Source organism: Pristiophorus japonicus, chromosome 3, assembly GCF_044704955.1.
Source record: "Pristiophorus japonicus isolate sPriJap1 chromosome 3, sPriJap1.hap1, whole genome shotgun sequence".
Classification (NCBI taxonomy): Eukaryota; Metazoa; Chordata; class Chondrichthyes; family Pristiophoridae; genus Pristiophorus; species Pristiophorus japonicus.
In genome coordinates this window covers 277,549,254-277,574,033 of record NC_091979.1, presented here as the reverse complement: position 1 = coordinate 277,574,033, position 24,780 = coordinate 277,549,254, and the positions used below count along the sequence as shown (strand labels likewise).

Sequence of the window (24,780 nt, the reverse complement as noted above, 5' to 3'; positions counted from 1 at the left end):
ACAACCCTCCCTTAACAAATCCATGCTGACTGTCCTTGATTAATCTGTGTCTTTCTAAATAAAGGTTTATACTGTCCCTCAGAATTGATTCCAGTAATTTGCCCACCACCGAGGTTAAACTAACTGGTCTGTAATTGCTCGGTTTATCCCTTCTTCCATTTTTGAACAATGGTACAACGTTAATAGTGCTCCAATCCTCTGGCACAACTCCTGTGGCCAGGGAGGATTGAAAAATGATGGTCAGAGCCTCCACAATTTCCTCCCTTACTTCTTTTAATGGCATCGGATATATTTCATCCGATCCTGGCTATTTAACTACTTTCAAGGATGCTAAACTCCTTAATACTTCCTCTTTTATTATGTTTATCCCATCCAATATTTCATTATCTTCCTCCTGAACATCAACGTCTGCATCGTCCCCCCCTTTTGTGAAGACAGCCGCAAAGTATTAAGTACCTTACCCACATCCTCTGCCTCCACACATAGATCACCATTTCGGTCCATAATAGGCCCTACTCTTTCCTTAGTTATCCTCCTGCCCTTTATGTAATTGTAAAACATCTTTGGGTTTTCTTTGATTCTACTTGGCAGTATTTTTTCATGCCCTCTTTTTGCTTTCACCCCTGCATTTTCTATACTCTTCTAGGCTTTCTGCAGTATTGAGCTCACGATATCTGATATAGACCTTATCTTACCCTGTATGCACCACGTCATCCAGGGAACTCTAAATTTGGCAGTTCTACCTTTTTTTGGGGGGGGAACATGTTTACCCTGAACTCCATGTACCTCCCTCTTGAATGCCTCCCACTGCTCTGGCACTGATTTACCTTCAAGTAACTGTTTCCAGTCCACTTTTGCAAAATCACTTCTCAGCCTAGTAAAATTGGCCTTCCCCCAATTCCCCCAACCATATGGAGTTCTGGGGAAATTAGATGCTTAGCGCTCAAATATAAATCTCTGATTTTGCACGTAGCTTTGTCCCAACCTCCTATAAAGCCCCACTACTCCAGCTCATCTTGAAGTTGAACTGAAACCGACCACCAAACTCCTAACACCAAAAACCTATATCTCTGCCTAACTTGAAGGTTGTATGGGTGGGATTGTAGTGTGTAGAATATGCCTTCATTAGAAGAATGATCTTTAAAAGTCTATCATTCTTCATGCAAGTATCCTTCACACATAGTTAGAGCATACCAAAATGGTGCAATTCAGGAGGGTACAGGCCACTGTAGACAATGGGGTGGAAAATGCGGTTTGAGGCTTGCCGCGGTCGAACACTGCTGATCCACAAGAAATCTCCACACCTACCGGATTGCTCCAGATCTTCGAACACTTGTACTCCTGGGTCAGCAGGCGTACATCTGCACAAAGGCCCACGGATTCCAGGGGCACATGCAGTTTGTGGGGACAGCTCAACCAATTACAAAGGGCATTCCTATTCATCATCATCATCATCATCGACAGTCCCTCGTATCGAGGATGACTTTCTTCCAGGCCAAAAATGGATGAGTTCAGGTGTTTCAATGAAGGACCAAATATACAAGTTCCGAACTACATCCTGAAGGGTGTAAGATGCTTGTGTGTGGATTTTTTTTTAAACGTGTGGTGGCCATTCCACACCAGTCACCACACGGGAGGCGTTCCTATTATGCTTATGGGGATTCCATTTACGTACAAAATCCCCATAAGCATAATAGCAATCCCCCTAAAAGCACACACTTTCACAGCACTTAAATAAAAATAAATCATCACATGTTCAAAATGAATTAAAACACAATTTAATTAAATGTTTAAAACAAAAATGTAATTTTTTGAAAAATAAATATTTTTAATGGGGCCAAAAGTAACCTCAAATAATTTTAAAGGTTTTTGTATGTTTAAAATTATTTTTTAAAATTATTTTAATATTTATTTAAACCCTCACGCTGGTAAAGATAGCCTTACATGGGTTTGGTGGGTATCCGCTGGGCAGTAGTTGGGCAAATAACCTAACTCTGCACCAGCGAATGTCAATTTTCTGTGGATTCGTATGATCGGTCAAGAAGAATCCTCATCCATCGCAAGTTCCGGATTTTTGTGCATGCGGAAACCTGTAACTTGTGGGTACTTAGCTCCAGAAAATCCGGGCCCAGAAAATCCGAGCCATTACATGACAAGATCTGCTAATAATATCAAAAGTGTAATAGTCAAATCCAGACACTAATGCATAGCAAACCATAAGGATTATTTCTTGTGGCAGTCATGCAAATACTATCAACTGGGACCTACAGTGATGCCTTCTCCCTTGCAAAATGCCAACCATTCAGAATGCACAGTGTATCTAAACTGATTATTGCAGCATACAAAACAAATAACTATTGAGACTTCCAAACATGCTTTGCAGAAAGCAATATTAACTTTAGGCTCAATGATCATGGACATATACAAAACTCCACCTACAACTGGTGTGATGACACAATTTAAACATGGAAAAAACACAGATTAGAAAAAGACGATTTGACTCATCAAGCTCATCTCTCGAGTATTCCAGTTCACCCATCCTAACATTCAATTGCAATTTGAATGCCTCTAATATCTGATTCCATTGTCTTCTTTAATAGATTAGTCCAAATGCTCATCATCCTTTTAATGTAGAATTAGTTTCTAAAGATTTGTTTTAAATATATTTGTCTTACCAGCCCAACTTACTTTTAATTCTGGGTTGATAGTGCCATGGGATGTCCAGTGTTAAGTAAGCGGAGTACAAATAGGCTGGTGTATGATTTTGACGTTTAGATGCTAACCTGGCCTGTTCTTTTTAACACCATTGCTCCAGTACATCCTGTGGATAACTGGCATATCAAGGTAATTGTACCTGCTTGTAAAAGCTTAAGCTCATCACTGGGCATTTGTAACTGCTTGCAAATTTCTGGCTCCAGGTCAAAAGAACCCATAATAAAACCAGCTTCTTTTCTTTTTTTGTGTGTCAAGAACAACCTCTTGAATGAATCAATGCCTTCAGGCAAGGCAAGGCAAGGCAAGACTGAAATAGAAAAAAGGTATTTTCAAATAATTTAAAAAATATTAAAGCTTTCATTTTGCATCTAACAAAAGGTGGCAGATCTGCATTAGCTATTAAATCTATCGACCAGGCCAACATCCCCAGCATTGAAGCACTAACCACACTTGATCAGCTCGGCTGGGCAGGCCACATCGTTTGCATGCCAGACACAAGGCTCCCAAAGCAAGCACTCTACTCGGAACTCCTTCACGGCAAGCGAGCCAAAGGTGGGCATAGGAAACGTTACAAGGACACCCTCAAAGCCTCCCTGATCAAGCGCAACATCCCCACCGACACCTGGGAGTCCCTGGCCAAAGTCTGCCCTAAGTGGAGGGAGTGCATCCGGGAGGGCGCTGAGCACCTCGAGTCTCATCGCCGAGAGCATGCAGAAATGAAGCGCAGGCAGCGGAAAGAGCGTGCGGCAAATCTGTCCCACCCTCCCTTACCCTCAACGACTATCTGTCCAACCTGTGACAGGGACTGTGGTTCTCGTCTTGAACATCGAAGGACCGATTTTTTTTTTTTAAAAGAGTGGAAGCAAGTCTTCCTCGATTCCGAGGGACTACCTATGATGATGATTAAATCTATCAATATAAAAATCCTACATCTGTGTGTACTTCCTGTATACAAAGCTTTATTTATCATGTTTCTGTGAAAACCTCTTTCTCTCCACAGATGCTGCCTGACCTGCTGAGATTTCCAGCATGTTCTGTTTTTAACCCATTATAAATATCTTTGTTCACATTATAATGGAAATTGGCTATGTATACTTGTACCGCCCTTCCGCCAATGGTAGTGCTATAATCGCTCATCATCACTGTGCTCCAACCAATTCTACTTCTGTGCATTCCAAATTCCGGTAAATTTTGCTATTTAGTTATGAATAAGAATGGCCCGGATTGTGCGGTCAGCGCGAAGTGACAGCACTCAACACTGACCTTGAAGAAAGCTGCCCACAAAGATCTAGCAATCTCTGTGGCATCGATTTCACATTTCCAAGCTTTAATTTCATTCGGCGCTAACTATAGGGGATAAGAACATAAGAAATAGGAGCAGGAGTAGGCCATATGACTCAGCTCCACTTCCCCACCCGCTCCCCATAACCCTTTATCGTTTAAGAAACTGTCTACTTCTGTCTTAAATGTATTCAATGTCCCAGTTTCCACAGCTCTCTGAGGCAGCGAATTCCACAGATTTACAACCCTCAGAGAATAAATTTCTCCTCATCTCTGTTTTAGATCTCCAGCGTCCAGCAACAGTGATGACATCAAGCAGGCTAAGCAGCCAATCACATTAAAGAATTCTCAGACAGCAAGTCAGGAAGTAAAAAGCACTTATTATCCTTCACTTTTTATAAATTTTACAGAAAGCAAAATAAAGATTGGGATATACACATGGGATTAAGGTAGAAGCTGAAATATAATTAAAAAACAAAAAAAATAACTTCTAGTACATTAAAAACCTATGGAATTATAATGGAAACATTTGACATTCCACAAAGATAATATTATTTTTTCAGGACCAGAGAGTTTGTTCAGCAGTTGTTATGATTTACTACGTCATTAGCAACCTAGTTACACCTCATTTAACAAGGCTTAACTTTTTCATTTTTTTTTTAAAACAGCGATATTACAGTGTAAAGGGGAAGTTCAGGTCAGTTCAATTGATTTCTGAAGATTGCCGTCAGCAACTGTCCCGGTGGAGGAGCAGGAATCACTAACAGCAACTTCTGGATTTTCATGTTTAAGTGCACATGTGCAGACAGCAGAAGTTGCTGTTAGTTTCACAGAGTAATGATAGCAAACACTTACAGTTTCGTCGTCATTACCACCACAAAATCTGGGCCAATATAAAATCATAGTATTGTTTCAAAATTAGTAGTATTAGTATTAGGCAGTCCCCATGAATTAAATTAGGAACTGAATTATATTTTGCAAAGCTTGGTCCAATTATCCCCTGCCCTTTAATCTCATTTCACCTGAGACTACGCTTGGTCTCAACTCCCCATGCACAATGTCACTTAATTAGTAATACAGGTACAACATCGCAAATCCGGCTGTCCGAAAGTCGGAATTGTCCGAAAACCGGACATTTAGTCCAGAATTATTGTCCAAAAACGGGCAGACTGGACTAGTTATCAGCTTCGGGGATGCGGAGGATCCTATTCGGAGAAATCTTGTCAGATCGGAAAAGCCGGTTTTCGGCGCATGCAGATCGTGTCCCAAAAACCGGCTTTTGCGAGGCTTCACCGGTTCCATGCGCACTTCGTGGAATCTTCGGCTCGTAGATTTTCTTGTCCGAAATCTGAAAAAATCCGAAAACCGGCACGGTCTCAGTCCCGAGGTTGCCAGATTTGAGACACTGTACCTGTATATTAAAATTCTTTAGACTTCCCAAAAGTGATGCATATTTCCTGCCTTCACGAATTTGTTACTCTTTAGCCATCCTTTTGTAACTAACATTACTTTATATGGGTAACACTACAATGCTTATTAAAACTACCATTGTACTTGCCTTTCATTGCATTTCAACCCTCTAACCACTAGTGGCGCTTTGGCACAAGTCATCCAGTTCTGCTTGCCATTTTCTTTTTGCCAAATGTCCCATTTTTTCAGTAACGTTTTATTTAATATTTTTCTTTTCTTCTCCAGTTAACCTACCTCTTTGGCCATCCAACCTTTTCCCATCATCTCCATATGACAAAAAAACTTACACTTAAAATCAGGGCTCATAATTTAGTGCTAACATTTTTTTTTTCTTCACCACTGCCTTTCTTCTGCAGGCAAGCAAATTCTGCTCCCCGACCCTTCAAGGCCAACTCCCAGATCTAACCTGAGCCCCCATTTTTTTGCTATCAAGTTGTTTTTTAAGCTTTACAAGCCATTACTGCTCCCTGAATCTCTAAGCAGGTCCCCATGCCCTCAATGTATTCTTTCTCCAGCTGCAACACTTTCTTAATCAAAGTAAAATAGTAGAAAATCAGAACTGAAGAGTTAGGGAAGCCACCAAGAAACTACTGAGGACTTAAGGAAAACAACCAATAAATGATCAATCAGGAGAATCTACCAATAATAGTTTAAAAAAAACAAAAAAGGTGCAACAGTGGGATGACTCAAAAAAAAATTTTCTCAATGAATAAAAGTTTTGCGGAAAGCCTTGATCCTGTTTGCTGAAGGCAGAGCCTGCTGCCTAAGTATGTGTAGTGGCCACAATTTCCCAGTGTGCATCGGTAGTCTCAGCACAATTGCTATACTGTTTTGTCTTCAGCGTCCAGCAGTACCTATTGGCTGCTGTTCAAAACTGATTTAAGGTTAAGCTAGGGGACAAATTTCAAATGCTTTTTTCAGGTCAATTTTATTGATTGTCTTGAGTAATTCACAATTTTAGCAGAAGGTTATAATAAAGCTTACAGCATCATTTATAATAAAAATCTAAAATGCAACACAGAAATTAATGTAAGTTAATTTTTTTAAACTCCCAACACAAAAATCTGTACATTGATTCAAAAGAGACAGAATAGGGCCTTATTGCCTTAATTCAAAATAAATCTTTACAAATCATCTCTGCTTGTTCCAAAATCTTCCATGTGTTCATGACAAATACTAGGAGGAGAATTAAGTGAAAATTCTAAACTATATACTGTATCCTAGAAAAGTGCCAATGAAGTGGGTACGAGACAGGTTCCATTCAAAAACACTTGCATATTTATAAATTCAGTTTAGGAAACAATGATCATCCCTTTAGTCCTCAAACAATTTACAATGCCATCCATAATATTAGCATCTTATAGTTTACAATAGAAGGGGAGGAAAAGAGTGTTTAACATTAGTGAAATTACAGCAAAGTGTACCTATATCAATCTACTAAGAACATTATTCAAAGAGATTAATGATTAAACGACGAGCCAATTCATAACTATCTGAAGTTCTGATTTCGTTTAATAGGATTGGGGTAAAAGGAAATTAAAATAGCTCCAAAAAATGAAACTTACCAGAGAATCAAAAACTAATGTGTCAAAAGTGTCGCTGTCAGAATTCTCCATCATGATGTTAAAAAGGGCATCAAGTGTATCTTGCAAAAACTGAAAGAAAAAATGTTTAGGTTTAAACATACACAAACCAATACAATATTAAGTGCTCATTGTTGATTTTTTTTCTTTTATATTACAAGAATATCTTGTGACAAAGAACCCAAATGTTTTTTGGGAGAGCATCACTTGTGCTAGAAAAAAAACTGTATATTTTTTCATTGCTCACAGAAATTTCAAACACAGGAGAAAGCCATTTGGACCATCGTGACGATGCTGGTGCTAGTTCCACTCTATTCCCATTTCCCTGCTTTTTCATTATATCCTCCAATATTTTATGTACCATTTTGAATCAATTTTCCTCTTGCATCTCACGATTGATTTGGCTTCAATAACCACTTAGGGCAATACATTCCATATTGCATGAAAAAGATCTTCTGACTCCTCCTTTATGTTTCCAGCATTAACCTGAATTTTTTGCTTTCTAGTTACTAATTAAACAACTAAAGGCAATAATCTCTCACTATTTGCCATTTTAAACCCCTTACATAATTTTGAGCATTTCTCCTAGATTGGCACTTACTTCTCTACTCAAGTGAATAGCCCTCTAGATTTTTCCATTCCATCGTAACTTTATTCTCTTATCCCTGCTATCCTCATATTGATTCTATATTGGGCCTTTCCTTCCTATAATGAGTGCATAAAATAGCTGGCGGTACTCCAATTATTGCCCAATCAATGTTGATTTATCACTTCCTTGTTTTTGTATTCAATTCCCCGCGATACAATATTCAAAATATTATTAATCTTATTATGGCTTTTCCCACTTGCATTCGTCCATTTTTAAAGATCGCGGTGTCTGCACGCCTAGATAATGCATAGAGATGTATTTTATTATACTATCAAATCTTCCATAACATCACTGACAGTTATAATCAGAGGGTACAATGTTTTATGAAGAACAGGAACTTGATACATTGTAAGCTCAATGTATTATTCTGCTGTTAAAGTGTAGGCATGTGGCTCTTTAAAGCCTCAAGAAGAAATTGTTCTGCATTCTTGAAATGAATGGGTCAATTACAGGTCAGGCTATAAATCATAAATGATTCTTTTTTAATTGGTTAAGTTCAAACCGCATTCAGTCTGCTCCAACTCCAAGTCTGCCACTTTGCGCCTGACCCTCAAGTCTTGCTGGGCTGCCCAATCCACATCATCCCCATCCCAGCTCTAGTACAATCCAACCTGCGCTACCCCCATTTCTCCCACCACACAATGCCCGCAGCTGTGTAGCATGGCTGTTATTTTATCCCCACCTGTCCAGTGCATTCACCCCTGACCCCTATGTAAAAATAATGAAGCCATCAGCTCCTGGATGTGGGATTCATGGCAGAAGGAAGAGAAAAGTGTCTTCTGGAGTGTGGTGCCTGGAATTGGATACACGTCAGAGACTAGACCCAGGGATGGGAGAACGAGCAAAGGCTGCCACATGTGGCAGGAATGGGAAGGTGAACTTTAGATATAAGCAGTATTGGGGAGCTGCTGCAAGGTGTGGAACGACAGGGAGCGAAATCCTCAGTGTAGGTGAGAATAATGAAGCGGATTGTAGAGAGCTCCTGACAAAACTGCGATGACAGGGATTTTCTCGGGATGGGTCGGTAGTAGGGAAGGTGGCGTGGGAGCAGCAGGGAGGGAATCTTCAGGTACTTAGGATGGGCAGAATATTAGCACAGAGAGGTTGCTGCAGGGAGCAGGAGGAAATGTTTGGTTCTTGGTGTGGGGCAGGAGCAACAAGGGACAGCAGAGTGTGGAAACTTGTATTACTTAAAATAGATACTGCTTGGTATATATTTTAAATAGAGGTATCCTTAACACTTTGAGCAAGCCTCTATTATTTAAAATGCATTCACTTTTGGGAATCCTGCCCTTATCACGGGAAAAGCTGCATCCCTCGCCATTGCCGCCAACCAGCTTCTAGTTCTTTAAACATTTACTGCACAATTTTAAAAGCACAGAAGATGGTTAATAAACTTTAAACCAGATTCTGACAACAGCAGGAATGTAGTAGGTAACACTGTGAAATGCATTTCTAAAGTCTCAGAACAGGGTGGGTGACAGCAGAATGGGGGAGTGGGGGTATGGCAGATAAGAGGTAGTAGGCTACAGGCCTGATTTTAGAAGCTGTACTGTATGTGACGCCACAGCACTACCTATGTGAAATGTAAGATGGAGCTGGGAAGTCTCAGACTATACTGACGATCAAGATTGGAGGACTAAGGTTAAAAAACTGAATAGTAACTATAATCGTGGCAGAAAAAGTGACTGTGTAACAGAAATGACATGGTGGAAATGGCGTGACAGAAAATGTTATAGGAAGTAAATGTGATACTAGCAGTGGATGCTATATGAGTTTTAATACACTCGAAGTAAATTGCCCATAGTGTTGCCCAGTCAGTTGCTGAATATAATATTTTTTTAATATACAAGATGGTACCTGGAATCGGAGACTTCAGAAATTTACTTCACAGCATCACCTACTAGCAAGATTCTGCAACCACACCATTATAGCCAAATATTTCCATCCACATGTTTACAAACAGAGCTTTAATGTTAAATGTTGACATAACAGCATGAACAAGAATCATGACAGCAAGAAGTGCATGCATATGCAAATGTTCACCCAGACTCCCTCTTGACATACACCCAAATCTACGGCATTTTGCCAGAAAAGTGCATTCTAAAAATAGTCTTTTAATTTCTCTTATGAACAACTTTTAATGTTATTAATTTTCATTCAGTGTCTATTTTCATTATTAACTGTTGTTTATTAATTAACCTCTAAATAAATCTAGTGGTTTTAGCCTGGATGTATTAGTTTGCTAGCCTGGTATTTTTCACTTTTTGGGAGAGACTGGAGAACACAATGGGCATTGCACATCCTCTCCAGTGAATTGTTAAATCTGGGCATATTAACTCATACATGGTGCAGGTTCAGATCATGGGAGATCGAGTTTCATTGGTATGAACAAGACTAAAGTGTTAAGAAAATGCCTGAACCATAACAACCCTTTCCTGAATCAATGGAGTACATTGATTAACTGGTACAATTTGTTTTTAGCAATCTCTCCTGAAGGCATTTGACCTGGAACTAGAGAATTTCTCTTGGAAGGCCAAGGCTCAAGCTTTGCTATGGAAGGATCAAGTTCAAACATTTTATTAGTATGACACCTTTCAAGTGAATCATGATGAGCACTTGATGAGTTTGGACCAGGTGCAATGCCTCTAAAAGTTACACAATATCAGAAGAAATACAAAGCAGGTACTGTGAATATCTATAAAAACAAAAATTGCAAAAATTGGAAATCTGACGCAGCAACTGAAATTTAATGTAGAGAAGTATGAAGTGATGGATTTTGTAAGAAAGAATGAGATCAGGCAATATAAACTAAATGATACAATTAGAGAGGGGATGCAGGAACAGAGAGGCCTGGGGTTCACAAATCTTTGAAGGTGGGAAGACAATTCAATAAGACTGTTAAAAAGGGACATGGGATCCCGGACTTTATAGATAGAGGCATAAGATACACAAGCAAGGAAGTTATGCTGAACCTTTATAAATCACTGGTCATGCCTCAGTTGGAGTATTGTGCCCAATTCTGGGCACCACACTATAGGAAGGATGTGACATCCTTGGGAAAGGGTGCAGAGGAGATTTGCTAGAATGGCATCAGGGATGAGGGCCTTCGGTTATGTAGAGAGACTTGAGAAGCTAGGATTGTTCTCCTGAGAGCAGTTATGGAGAGATTTAATAGAAGTGTTAAAAATTATGAAGAGTTTTGATAGAGTAGATAGGGAGAAACTGTTTTCACTGGCAGGAGAGTTGATAACCAGAGGACACAGATTTAAGATATACAATTATGTAGACGAAAAGGAGCCAAAACTACAACTGAAATGAGTGAGAGCAGGATATATGCTTTATAGTCCAGCATTTCCATTTAGGAAATTATTAAACAGCAAGGAAGTTAGGGGCTAGGGATAGATCATTTTTGGACCATACTGTTCTCAGGTTATAGAAAAAAACATGCCAGAGAAGAAATAGCAGGTAACTCGGATAAAGTTGCTGAGAATATTCAAAATATATGAGGAATTTTAACACAGGCAATAAAACACCTAGAACAAATAACAGACGGTCTTACATCAGCAAAAATATTAATTGAAATGCAAGAAATCCAAGGAATGAGTAGCAAATGAAAAATATGAAATACCCTGTAGTAAGAAACTAGCAGATTTTTCATGCTGGAGATGTAGATTTTCTCAACTGCAAATGCTGTCATCTTCATTTTATTTATGTGACCACTAATCAACTGATCAATTTAGCATGGTTTCAGTAGATACAGAGATTAGCTACGATATTTTGCCAGAATGTACATGTAATGAAATGTAACTCCTCTATTCATTAACTAGCGATAGATTTTTGTGGTTAACAACAGATCTGACAAGAAAAACTGAAAACTGGAAGATAATTTGAGAGAAAAATACTTCCATGCTCTGAAGGCAAAGTTGGCCTGGAAATTGCAGTCAGTGGCAAAGTAAAGGCATTCGCCGCTGGCCCTAAGGAAACTTCGCACAAAGATCAGAAGAGCAGAAAGAGAATAAAGAACAAATTCTAGAGTGTAAATCAGTGGGTGAGGGATAACTCGGAGCAGCTCTTTACATTCTGTAGTTTTTTTAAATAGTGACAATGACTGCCTTCTTAATATTTATAGTCCAAACTCAAAATTAATAATTGCTCATATAAACAAATGGCAACGTCTAGAGGGACTGTATCATTATTTAAGCAAGAAGGGAAATTCTGAAAGTTCTTATTTAAACATGCATGTTTAAGGCTCTATTTTCCCCAGTGATTTGCGCTGTTTTTTTGGAGCTGCCGCTTTTTTTGACCTGTTAAAAGACCAGTTTCCCCGATCAATTTGCACCAGCGTAACTCAGTTAGTTACGATTTTTTTAGGTACTTTTTTTTTCCAGCCAAAGGGGGTGTAACCTGCCACCCGAGCCAATTCTGGCCATTTAGGCAAGTTTGGTCAGCTGAGAGTTACTCCAGTCCTTCTTAGGCCAGCGTATGTGACCTCTGCAGAAAAACCTTCTGGAGAGTTAAAGAAATCGGTGCAGGTAAGGAAATCGGCGCAGGTAAGTGCAGCAGATGCCCGGACAGCAGCAGCAGGTAAGGGAAAGGGGAGAGAGAGGCAGGCGGGGGGAGGGGTCGAAGAGGGGGGAGGTGGAGAGATGGGGGTTTGTGAGGGGAAGCCTTTTGGGTTTAGTTAGGTGCGGGGACCGGGAGGGAGGAGGCCATTCGGCCTGGGATAGGGGCGGGGGAGCGGACCGGGAGGCCACTCGGCCTAGGATAGGAGCAGGACCGGCAAGGCATTTGGGTCTGGGGTGGGGGGGGGGGGGGGGAGAAAGGAACTGGAAAAGCACTCGGGGCTAGGGTCAGGCGGGGGAGCGGGATCGGCACCGGCAAGGGACTGGGGAGCGGGACCGGCAAGGCACTCGGGGCGCGACGCGGGCGGGGAAGCTGTGGGTGCTGTACCGGCACCTGCAAGGGGCTCATGGCGGGCTAGAGAAGCTGAACGGCAAGCTCTTCAGCCAGGGCTAAGGGCGGGGGAGCGGGACAGGCATCAGCAAGGCACTCGGGGGGGGGGGGGGGAGAAATTGGGGCGAGCTAGGGAAGCAGACCGGCAAGGCATTTGGAGCGAGCGGGGGGGGGGGGGGGGGGGGTGGAAGCAGACCGGGAGGCCGTTCGGCCTGGGATAGGGGCGGAGATCGGCACCAGCATCGGGAGGGGAGGAACTTTAATAATTGGAGGTAAGTTGAGGCAATGTGTTTTTAAGTTAATGCAATGTGCTTTAATGTGTTGGGAACTGGCTGTATGTTTCACTTTCCAGCCTCAGCTCGCATTGTGTCCCTGGTTACCATGGCAACCTGATCCTTTTGGCACAGATCAAGACTCCACCCCCAAAACAGGTTAGATTGCGCCAAAATGAAGAAATCCAACTGGGAAACTTAGAAAAAAAATTTTTAGCGTACTTGGGTCCAAAAAAAACGGGCGTAACTCTTCAAGTACGGCAAAAAAAAGGCTTTGGGGAAAATTGAGCCCAATATTTTAGTAACATGAAGTACAGTTTCAGAGAAAAATGATACAGGAGAAAATCTGCAATGTAGTTGAATCTTTTGTAAAGTTTTATATATTTCTTAGTACTTGCAATAAAAGGCCACATCTTACACAGTAGGATAGATTTATTGTATTTTTTTAGCTTATAGTGAATAAAAAGAATATATTTCCCAGAAATGAATTAAATACAATTGCGTCATCGTCAATGGGGAGATATCTTATAAACTTCTTTGTAAATTATTTCACTTAAATGCACACGCTCACATCCCACTCTCTTTGCAACAGCATGATTCAGGATGAGCAACATTATGGAAGGTCTGCTAGTTATATATGAAACACAGCTCCCAAATACTATACTATTCCATCAAGACTATTGCAGGATGCACAGCATACTGTAGATTCACTGTAGTACTCATACTGCAGTACTCCCTCAGTACTGCACTGAAGTGTTGGTCTGAATTATGTGCTTAAGTCTCTAGAGTGGGAGTCTACGTTCTGATTAAGAGAGAGTGCTACCACTGAACCTTCTGAAAGTGTTGTGGATAACCTTAGCAATATTTAAAATAGCTTCCTGTTATCTTAAATTATTTTCACAGATCCACGCATGTCTTTTTCAGGCTTGCACAAGTTTGGGCAACTTGATAGACAGATATCGTACTTCAATATAAAAAAACGAAGCTAATTACCTTAACAACCTCTTCTCCATCCACTTTCATCAGCTGTCTCAAATTCTGCTGCAGCAAATTTGTGTTCGACCGCCATTTCAAAAGTCCCAGGAGGTCCACTGTAAACAGACCAGACATATATAACTTCTTTATTGATCAATGTTAAGTTAAAAAGCCAAACTAGCCCCAAAGAATAAAACAGCACAAAGGAAGTTGCATGCAGCTACAGCTTCATTTTACTACTACATTTCATGTGGCGGTTACGAGTAATTTGTTTTGGGCACAATGATCCATTGTAGACAAAATCAATGCAATTTAAAATGCCAAATGTTTTTTCACACAGAATAATTAAATGATTCACTTTTGCTGGGTTTTTAATGAATACTAAGCTTAAGCCATTACAACAAAATAACCTTAAGTTAGTGGGCTTAGGAAAATATTCATTGTGAAATAAAACAGAGATAGTAAGTAATCCAGTTTCATTTTAGATTTCCAAAGACAGTTTCATTTGAACCATCTACTGATGAGTATTTTGAGACATTTGGGATTGAAAGGTTAAAATGGGATTCTGATCTTTACTTCAGTTTATGAAATCAAAGCTCAACATTTAAGTGGGAAGACTGTAACAAACATTGAAAGAATGTGTACTTAGTGTGATATTGTAAAAGTGTTATGTTTAGCTTCAGTGTTATGTTTAGCTTCAGTGCCATAATAGAAGTTGAGCTAGAAACGTCATCATCTTTAGATAAGCTGCATCAAGCCAGACAGACATTATAAGCAGATTTGGAGTGAATTTTGTCCCCTGTATAGACCTCCAGTGTCTGTTCAAAGAAACAATTATCTTGCTAATTTCCATTTCCTGAGGCTCCTCTGAATGGCATTGCTAATTTTGTCCCAATTAAGAGTTTGTTTTGTGCTGCAAGCCCACTAGACACTGAATTGACATCAGCCAGCAGAGAGAGACCTTTATCCATCAATCTGAACTTGATTTTAGCTCTGGTCCCAGAAGTGAACGAGCAATGTCTATCAAAGCCACCCACTCACTAATATACAGCAAAGCAATCTTGAGATGACCAAACCCCTGATAAACAAACTGGTTCTACGTCTCAATTTCTTTCATCACATATTTAGTACTGCTTTTTCCATCCTCATTTATTCCATAAAATAGGTTTATTCTGTGCATCCATATTGTTCATATTTGTAATTCCCAAAGCACTTAATGATAGGATTTTAAAAGGAAGAAATCTTTTGTTATGTGGTCATCATCATAGGCGCTCCCTCAAACCAGGATGACTTGCTTCCACGAGTTCACAGATGTTTCAAGGAAGGACCCGATGTTCCAGTCCTGAACTCCAATTCAGGGGGTGGAAGATGCCTGTGCGTGGATTTTTTTAATGTGTGGTGACCGTTGCACATCAGCCACCACACGGGCTCGGCAGAGTTCGGCCTTTATCCAGTGGCAAGGGTTGAACCAGGACGACTGGAGACCTGCTCTGCTGCACGAACCTAGTGCATACCCATATCGCAGTGTGGGCTGGCCGTGCTGCCACTGGGCCCACGGCTCTCCTCATTCGCCACACCTTCACCCACGATGTTCCAGGGCCCGGCGCTCCAGCTCTATTTATAGCCCCGACCTGCGGTGGTGTTCTCACACAGGTCGGGCGGCCAATGATGTTCCAGGGCCCGGTGCTCCAGCTCTATTTAATCTGGGGGATAGCATGCCCATACAGGAGGACGGGTATCACTACAGCCCTGTAGACCCTAAGCTTGGTGCCAGATTCCATCACTGCTCGATCCACATCATCACATCTCTGCTTTTTCACTTAATCATTTCCTTATGAACATCACTTTCCGCATAAAACTTCATGAGCTGTTTCTTTCTGTTATCATAGATGGTGGAGAGTCCCAACGCCATACTCCTCACTCAATCTTCTCACTGAAGCACCTCTATCTAATCTCTGGAGTATCTCCATTTTCTTGGCAATTGAAAGTGAACTATGCTTCCTCTTTCCTTTATTTGAATCCACTGGGGTATCTGTGGCCTTTTTCACATGTTTGCAATGACACAACACAAATTCATAATCTTTACCTGTGTAGATGTTTAAACACGATTGAGTCAGGTTGGGTGCTATCATGGGATGTAGGTGGGCCAGGTGGGGTAGCCCTATAATGTTTAATGCCACTAAAATATTTTTTAAATGCTGAATTTAAAAGTGCATGTGCAGTACAGGTATTTTTTTATTACAGATACGGTGTGCAAACTTAAAATCGAAATCTGGTCGGGTCAGCTTCGCTCGGGGTCATGGGGCGTTGCGATCCAATGGCACAGTTGCTGCTTTGGGGAGCTGCAATGTGCTGTGCAGAGTTTGATTTTAGCTGGGGACTTGCACGCGGAGCTTGGTTGGTTCTGGCCGGGGACATGTATGCTGTGCAGAGTTGGTTCTGACTGAAGGGACTTGTGTGCTGTGCAGAGTTTGATTTTGGCCGCGGACTTGTGTGCGGAGCTTGGTTGGTTCTGGCCGGGGACTTGTGTGCTGTGCAGAATTGGTTCTGGCCATAGGGACACTTGCAGACCCAGGAGCAGCGGTGCGGTGACTGAGAAGACCTGGCCTGGATTGGAGTTTTTATTCTTGCAATTTTTGTTACTGTAGTTGGATTTCATTTTTTGACTTTTCCCTGGGCCCGGCTGGCAGTGATAACAACTTGGCAGGGTGTCCGGATTCCGGAACATTTTGCAGATTCTGGACGACCCTGCAGCGGATCATCCCGGAGTCCGGAACGTTCTGGATTTTCGACCCTGCACCTGTACATCCACTGGTTCACCCTTATCCATCCTATTAGTAACAACTTCAAAAAACTCTAATAAATTTGTCAAACACGATTTCCCTTTCATAAAACCCATGTTGACTCTGTCTAATCATATTATGATTTTCCAAGTGCCCTGTTACCACATCCCTAATAATAGATTCTAGCATTTTGCCTTCTAATGTCAGGCTAACTGGCCTATAGTACCCCATTTTTTTCTCTTCCTCCTTTCTGAAATAGTAGGGTTATGTTTGCTACTTTCCAATCCTTGGGGACTTGTTCTGGAATCTAAGGAATTCTGGAAGATTAATATCAGTGCATCCACTATCTCTAGAGCTACCTCTTTTAAAACCCTAGGATGCAGGTCCTCAGGTCTAGGGGATTTGTCGCCACTTAGTCCCATTAATTTCTCCAATACTTTGTCTTTACTTATACTGATTTCTTTCAGTTCCTCAATCTCTCGATCCTTGTTCCCCATTATTTCCAGAATCTTTATGTTTCTTCTACTGTGAAGACAGATAAAAAGTAGTGTTTAATGTCTCTGCCATTTCCTTATTGGCCATTATAATTTCTCCTGTCTCTGCCTCTAATGGGCCCACGTTTACTTTTACTAATCACTTCCTATTTACATACTTATAGAAACGTTCACAATCTGTTTTTATGTCTCTTGCTAATTTACTCTCATTCTTTTTTTCTCTTTCCGTATCAATTTCTTGGTCCTCCTTTGCTGCATTCTAAAATCCTCCCAATCCTCAGGCTTACTGCTCTTTTTGCAACATTATAAGCCTCTACCTTTGATCTAATACTATCTTTAACTTCTCGTTAGCCATGGTTGGACCACTTATCCTGTGCGGTTTTTCTGCCTTAACGGAATGTATATTTGTTGTAAATTATGTATTAATTCTTTAAATGCTAGCCATTGCTCGTCAACTGTCATACCTTTTAATGTAGCTTTCCAATCTACCTTAGCCAACGCGCCCATCATACCTATATAGTTTGCTTTGTTTAGATTTAAGATCCTAGTTTCGGCTTTAACTAAATCAATTTCAAACTCAATATAAAGTTTTATTATGGTAACTCTTCCCTAAAGGTCCCTTTATGACATCAGCAACTAAAAAAAACAAGATTAATACTGTAATATAATTTCTGAAGCCAGTTCTGTGATATTAATCACTGAAAAGCTTTTTAAGTTTTGGCAGTAACTGCCATAATCTCTGAACAAAAAGTTTAAGAGTAAGATTTGGATTTTTCTGGTACAACAAAGGAAACTCTCCAAGAGTCACTGCACTGCTTTTAACACAAATCAGAATTTCAACATGACTTTGAAATTTTCCACAGTAGAAGAGGATTCTGCATAGAGAGGGATGTTATACCATCAAATTCAATTTATATCAGTACTTTGGACATGTATCCACACAAAAGTTAACAATCAGAACTCACATTACTTCTGAACCATATAATAATTAGAGGAGATGGATTTTCTTTATACATTAACTCAGATAATATTTTAACTTAAGATATGTTCCACAATTCTGCAGCTTTCACTTTGAAATATCAAAAAGCTGATTTTATTTCTTCTCTCTTTTCTTCCTTCAGCTCCTGAAGGTGTCCTTGTTGTTCCATAAGTGCCATCCAAATAGTTACTTCATCTGTGAGCCCAGGCAAGGAATCTTGGCAGATCTTCAACCATTATGGTTGCGGCAGGACGAGAAGAGAAATCACAGATAATAAGGAAAAGAACCCCTATCTAAGCTGGGAATGCTAAGACAATTATACTAGCAATCATTGCAAGTCCCCACTCAACGTAAGCTTGTTGACAAGACAAATCAAGCACTGGGATATGACTTGACAACTTCAATTAAAAGCTGAAACAGCCAATTTTAACACTACATAACTTACTGGTGAGCTCACATTTACAATATTGTGAGCAATTTCCTCAACTTCAGGCACAGTTACATTGAGAGGGTACTCTCGGAGTCTTAGGACCAGAAGTTAAAAAGATTCAAAACTCAGGTTTTTAAATTATAAGCATTTTTGGCCCAATCAATAAATGGATAGCAAAATCTCCCACAATAATTTTGTTATTCCTCCTCATTTCTCTAACCTGACTTCCATTCCCTCCTCGTTTCCTTAACCTGACTTCCATTTCCTTCCTACAATTGAAGGCCTATAAAATACCCCTACAAATGTAACAAGGCTTATCTTATCTTTGAGATCCAACCATACTGACTCTGTACCAATTCCTTGGGCTAGAAATTTGGTTCTCAGCGATAACGGTTTTTATTCGCCAAAATTTCCGTTATCCCTTCGCTATCGCCATCAGGTCTGAAATTCAGCCTTTAATTTGCGCAGCGGTAAAAAAAAAATCGGCATTGCACGAGGATTCGCAGCACAAACCACGATCCTCACCAACTTTAGTCCAAGGCCGATACTGCTGCGAGTTTGGCCTTGGGGAGGTCGGAAAAACACCTAAAAATAAATTGGAAAAAACAAACAAAAAAATTCACAAAACATTTACAAGACACTTATCTATCGAATTGCTGCAAAAGAATTTAAAAATTGAAACTTTAACTTACCTTTTTTGCAGGCTTTCATACTTCCCGCTGCTCCAAGGGCTGCAATGCAGCTTTTTACATGTCGGCATTTTTCGCACAAAATACAGGTGCAGAGAGCGGCAAATTTTTGGCGAAAGCGATATTTCGAGTCTTGCACGGCGGCCCTCCTCTCTCCAGCGGTATTTGAAAACTGCCGCCGAAAAACATTACCGAATTTTCCGACCAGATTTTTGCCAAAAAAGGTGAAATAGCACCAAAAACCGGTCGCAAAATCACCCAATTTCCGGCCCCTTATCAGAACAAAGCTCTCCATAGCATGTGTTCCCTATTTAATCAATATTGCCTTTCCCTCTCCTGTTTTGCCGTTTGGAACCCTCTTAAATATATGATATGCTGATACAATTATTTTTCACTTTTGTACAGTTTGCAGTCAGGTTTCTGTTATCTTCCTGTAAAATAACTGTTTCCTGTTCCCTCAGTTTATTTCCCACACCCTGTGCATTATAATATATGCTTTTTAATCATTGAATGCTTTTTTTAAAATAAAAGGCACTACTCATTTTCTTAGGATTTTATTTGTCCCTACACTCCCTACTTTCACTGTCCTCGTTAATAACATCCATTAGATTTATTCCTATTTCATATCCCTCTTGCTAAATTGTTTTTCGCCTCAGATCCTGAAGGGCAGTGGTTCCAAAATTGGGGGGCATGAGGAGGTTATCAAGGGGCTGCGAGGAGGATGAGCTAGATTGCTGGTCACTTAATGCACTTTTAGCTTCAAATTCGCTTTTGTCTGTTTAATTTTATTCAAAACCTGTTCCATTTGTTTTTTGTCCACTTTTCCGCAAATGACAGCAGGAGGGATACTGGGGTGATTGGCAATGTTAAGGCTGCTCACCTCCCCCTCCAAACACCTGTCACAGCTGCCAGGGAGGTTGCATGCCAATAGGTAACGAGTGTGAGTGAAAGGCACAGATAGGTGGTCTCCGTGGCCTTGCTCAACAGCACATTGCAGAAAGGAGTCGCAATTTGAATCCATTGATTTAACTGCAAACCTGGACCAGCAAGCTGCCAGTCAAAACATTTCAGAAAGACCATCAGCCCACTGTCCAGGCTGAAATGTGAAAAATGGTCACTTGGGCAACATACAAGAAAACAGGTGGTGCCTATGGAACTGTACCCCAGTGCAAGTTGCTACCTTAAGGAGAGAGGGTATAAAATAATTAAACCCTAAACATAAAAAAAGTTTAATCTACCCACCATTGCTACCATTTATAAACCTCTAGCGTCAAGTATTTTCTTCTTCAGGTATGATTTTTTTTTTATTCGTTCCGGGATGTGGGCGTCGCTGGCACGGCCAGCATTTATTGCCCGTGATAGTTACTCTTCATGCCAGATTTAGAATTAGGTCACTAAACACACTAATTAGTCAATTTATTAAGCTTGCTCAAATCACCGAGATAAAAACACTACACAATCATTAAAAAGCAGTTAAGGGAGTTGGGTGACACACTGATTTACAGGCTGGCCTTTCACCTCTTGAATCTGGGTTGAAATCCAGCCTAGATTGATCAAATACAAGGCTCCAAAGATTCTATTTTAAATAATTTGTGCAATCTTAGCCCAACTCCTTGTGGATATAAGTACACAGCACAAAATTGCTTCTATGTGTTGGCATGAACTGGCAGTTTCACTCACAGAGGTGAAAAGATGTAGAAAATGGAAAATGTTAACACTGGCACATGTAGTGGTTCTCTTTTGAGGCTGAGCTAAGATAATTAGTTGATGCAACATTGAGGGAGCCTTCTAACTATACTATATCAAGAAAAAACAGATGTTATGTAGAATCTTCTGGGAGCTAGCTAGGTATTTAAGGGCAATATCACCTAATGAGCCAATGGGAGGAGACAAAAACTCAATGCCCAAAAAGGATCTATACTGAGGGAGATATCAGACTTAACCTTGATCTAAGATGTCACAGCAAAGACTCAGGACACAAAAAACTGTTTTATCTACTTGCTTGTACAGAAGAAAAAAATATACAGCTGTTAAACAGATCAATGATTACACAAAGAATCTGAGCCTTATATGTCAATAATCAGTATCAGCAATGCAGGTTGGGCTGTCTTATGGACTTGCTCTAGATACTAACTATTTCAGCAAATTTCCAAAAAAGCCATGTTCCAACTACAAAATGGAGTCTTTGATACAAAATGAAATCCGAACACAAGTTCACCGAGCATAACTTCTCTGACACCTCTGTGTTAGAAGATTGTGGATTCGAGTCTCAACTCCAGGAATTGAGCACATAATCTAGGCTAATACTTCAATAAAACACTGAGGGATTGCTGCATTGATGGAGCTCCCTTCTATCAGATGAGATGCCAAACTGAGGGTCCCATCCATGGCATGCATAAAAGATCGTGGCATTATTTCAAGAGGAGCAGAAAGCCCGGCCAGTGTTCCCCCCTGAAGCACCATGTGTCAGCTGTGGCTCAGTGGGTAGCACACTCGCCTCCGAGTCAGAAGATTGTGGGTTCAAATCCCACTCCAGGGACTTGAGCACATAAATCTAGGCCAACACTCCAGTGAAGTGCTGAGGGAGTGCTGCACTGTCGGAGATACCGTCTTTCAGATGAGACATCAAATCAAAGTCCTGTCTGCCCCCTCAGGATGTAAAAGATCCCAAGGCATTATTTCAAAGAGGAGCAGGGAAGTTACAATATTTATCCCTCAATCAACATAACAAAAACAGTTTATCTGCTCATTATCACGTTGCTGTTTGTGGGAGTTGCTGTGCGCAAAATTAGCTGCTGCATTTCCCACATTCCAATTTCAAAAGTACTTCATTGACTGTAAAGTGCTTTGAGATGTCTGGTGGTCGTGAAATGCACTATATAAATATAAGTCTTTCTTTATCACTACCACCACATATTTGCTGTCTGTGAGACTATGCTGTGCTCAAATTGCCTGCACAAATGCCTCTTTCTCCAATGTATTGGACATCTCTTGTGTTTTGTAGATCAGGAAGGAAATAATTAGAACAATCTATTTTCTTTTTTAAATCTCTTACAATAAACGATGGCAAATTCAGCAGTAAAAGCAAAATAATATAAGCCTAACTTGACCCAGACACAAAATTGCAATGTACCAAATTATACAAATTGCACACGTTATATGAAATTATCTCAGCCAATATTATCTGTTCCAATAATTTATGTAAGCGTTGCTCAGAGAGCAGTGATATTGTTACAAATTAGCTATAAAGCGGTTTATCAATATCCAAATGTAATTATAGGATATCTTGGTAAAGATGTTACCTTTTTCAATATAAATATTTTACACTTCAGTATAACAACTAAATTATTTTTCCTCAGTATCACTTCCGAGAAGTGAATTCCATTAAAACCGTCAAAACACATCTCAAACAAATTATATTATTTATTACTCTGACAGATATTGTGGGCAGATAAATAAATATTCAAGTGCTCAAATAGCTAGAAGAGGCTACACATTTTCAATTTCTAGCTGGCAAATTAGTAAAGTACTTTGTTTTAAACTGAACATCCCCTCTATTGGACCTGCCCCAGCCAAGTTAAAAATACTGAAGTGTTCCATCTTATAATTTCATTATAATCTTTATAATTTCATATAAAGTGTTCTATTAGAAGCTTCTACAAAGTGATTGGCAGCATCTGATAGCTGCCATTTCAATTTTTCTTCCCTGTCTGTGGGGAAGCACTATTGTCTCCATTCAGTGCTTCCAAACAATATTAAATATGTAGTGAATTGTTTACACAAAGCTCATTTTACCATTCTGCGGTACAGTACATTACAATGTTAACATGCTACCCAATTATGCAGTACAGGGTATTTCTTAATTCATATAATTCTCATGACAATGTTTTGAAAATTCTCATTTTAGATAGAAAAATCCTGCTTTCAAATAGTTTGTGGGCTATTGTTGAACTCCTGGTGACAAACATTTTTTTCTGTACTAAAATCATAAAACTGAATGGTTTGGTTTATTCATAGAAAATTAAATCAAACCAGAAAAGCATCAGCAGGGTCTGGAAATATGTCTCCAATCTCAGTGGAGATTTTTGTTTAAATAGAAACATAGAAATTTACAGCGCAGAAGGAGGCCATTCCGGCCCATCGTGTCCACACCGGCCAACAAAGAGCCACACAGCCCTCGGTCAGCAGCCCTAAAGGTTACATATAAACCTATGAACAATGACGGAAAGGCAAAGCGCACCCAGCCCAACCAATCCGCCTCACACAACTGTGACACCCCTTCTACTGAAACCTTCTACACTCCACCCCAACCGGAGCCGTGTGATCTCCTGGGAGGGGCAAAAACCAGATAAAAACCCAGGCCAATTTAGGGAGAAAAAATCTGGGAAAATTCCTCTCGACCCATCCAGGTGATCGAAACTAGTCCAGATCACCACCCTGGCCGTATTCGATTCCCTGCAGTACTTACCATTATATCTGTGTCGTCCAACAAAAGGTCATTCAGTCTAATCCCAATTACCAGCTCTAGGTCTGTAACTGTGCAGGTTACTGCACTTTAAGTGCCCATCCAACCATCTCTTATAAGTGGTGAGGGTTTCTGCATCCACCACTCTTTCAGGCAGCGAGTTCCAGAGCCCCACAACCCTCTGAATAAAGAAGCCCTCTCTCAAATCCCCTCTAAACCTTCCATCAACCACCTTAAAACTATGCCCCCTCGTAATAGACCCCTCCACCAATGGAAATAGACCCTTACTATCCACTATGTCCAGGCCCCTCAATATTTTGTACACCTCAATGAGGTCTCCTCTCAACCTCCTCTGTTCCAATGAGAACAAACCCAGTCTCCAATCTGTCATCATAACTAAGATTCTCCATTCCAGGCAGCATCCTAGTAAATGTCCTCTGCACCCTCTCTAGTGCAATCACGACCTTCCTATAATACGACGACCAGAACTGCACACAATACTCCAGCTGTGGCCTAACCAAAGTATTATACAATTTAAATCTTGGACTCTGTGCATATCTACAGTCATAACATTAATCAACAATCCAATGAAAAATCTTGAGACAATATAACTAAAAGTTTTAGGTGTTAAAAAAAGATAGTGGAAGAAAGTCAATATGCTGAAAACTTACAATAAATATGATCTATTTTAAAATCACTACTTTCAAATCTGAACAGCACAATTAACCCACAAGTCATTTTTTTCTCCTCTTAATATCTTACCATTTTGTGTGAGTTTTGTTGAACAGACCAAAGTGGAAATCTGAAATGAATCCTTGCTGATAGCAAAGTTTCCAAAACTGTGCATATTTTTCCCAGTCATTGTGTAGCCTTTCTCCTCAAGTGCCGATTTAGTTGCTGGCAGATTTAAATATGGTGATGCATCTTCCAGTTTTTTGGCATCCCACTGTTCAGAAGAAAAAAACCTTAGACTCCATAATGTTTTATATTTCAACATACATATTAAAAGCACAACTCTATTAGATTATCCAGCTTTTAA

General features: G+C 40.2%; 1 protein-coding gene across 2 annotated transcripts in view; it reads right to left on the bottom strand.

Moving 5' to 3' along the window:
* Nucleotides 1-24,780, bottom strand: part of dock1 (dedicator of cytokinesis 1) — an 816,280-nt gene that overhangs the window by 594,912 nt on the left and 196,588 nt on the right. For both annotated transcript variants that reach the window (XM_070876753.1, XM_070876754.1), the window contains exons 18-20: nt 24,504-24,687; nt 13,920-14,017; nt 7,032-7,121 (exon numbers count right to left, since the gene is read on the bottom strand). In XM_070876753.1, the coding sequence (XP_070732854.1) occupies nt 7,032-7,121; nt 13,920-14,017; nt 24,504-24,687 (372 nt within the window). The remainder of the gene's footprint in view (nt 1-7,031; nt 7,122-13,919; nt 14,018-24,503; nt 24,688-24,780) is intronic.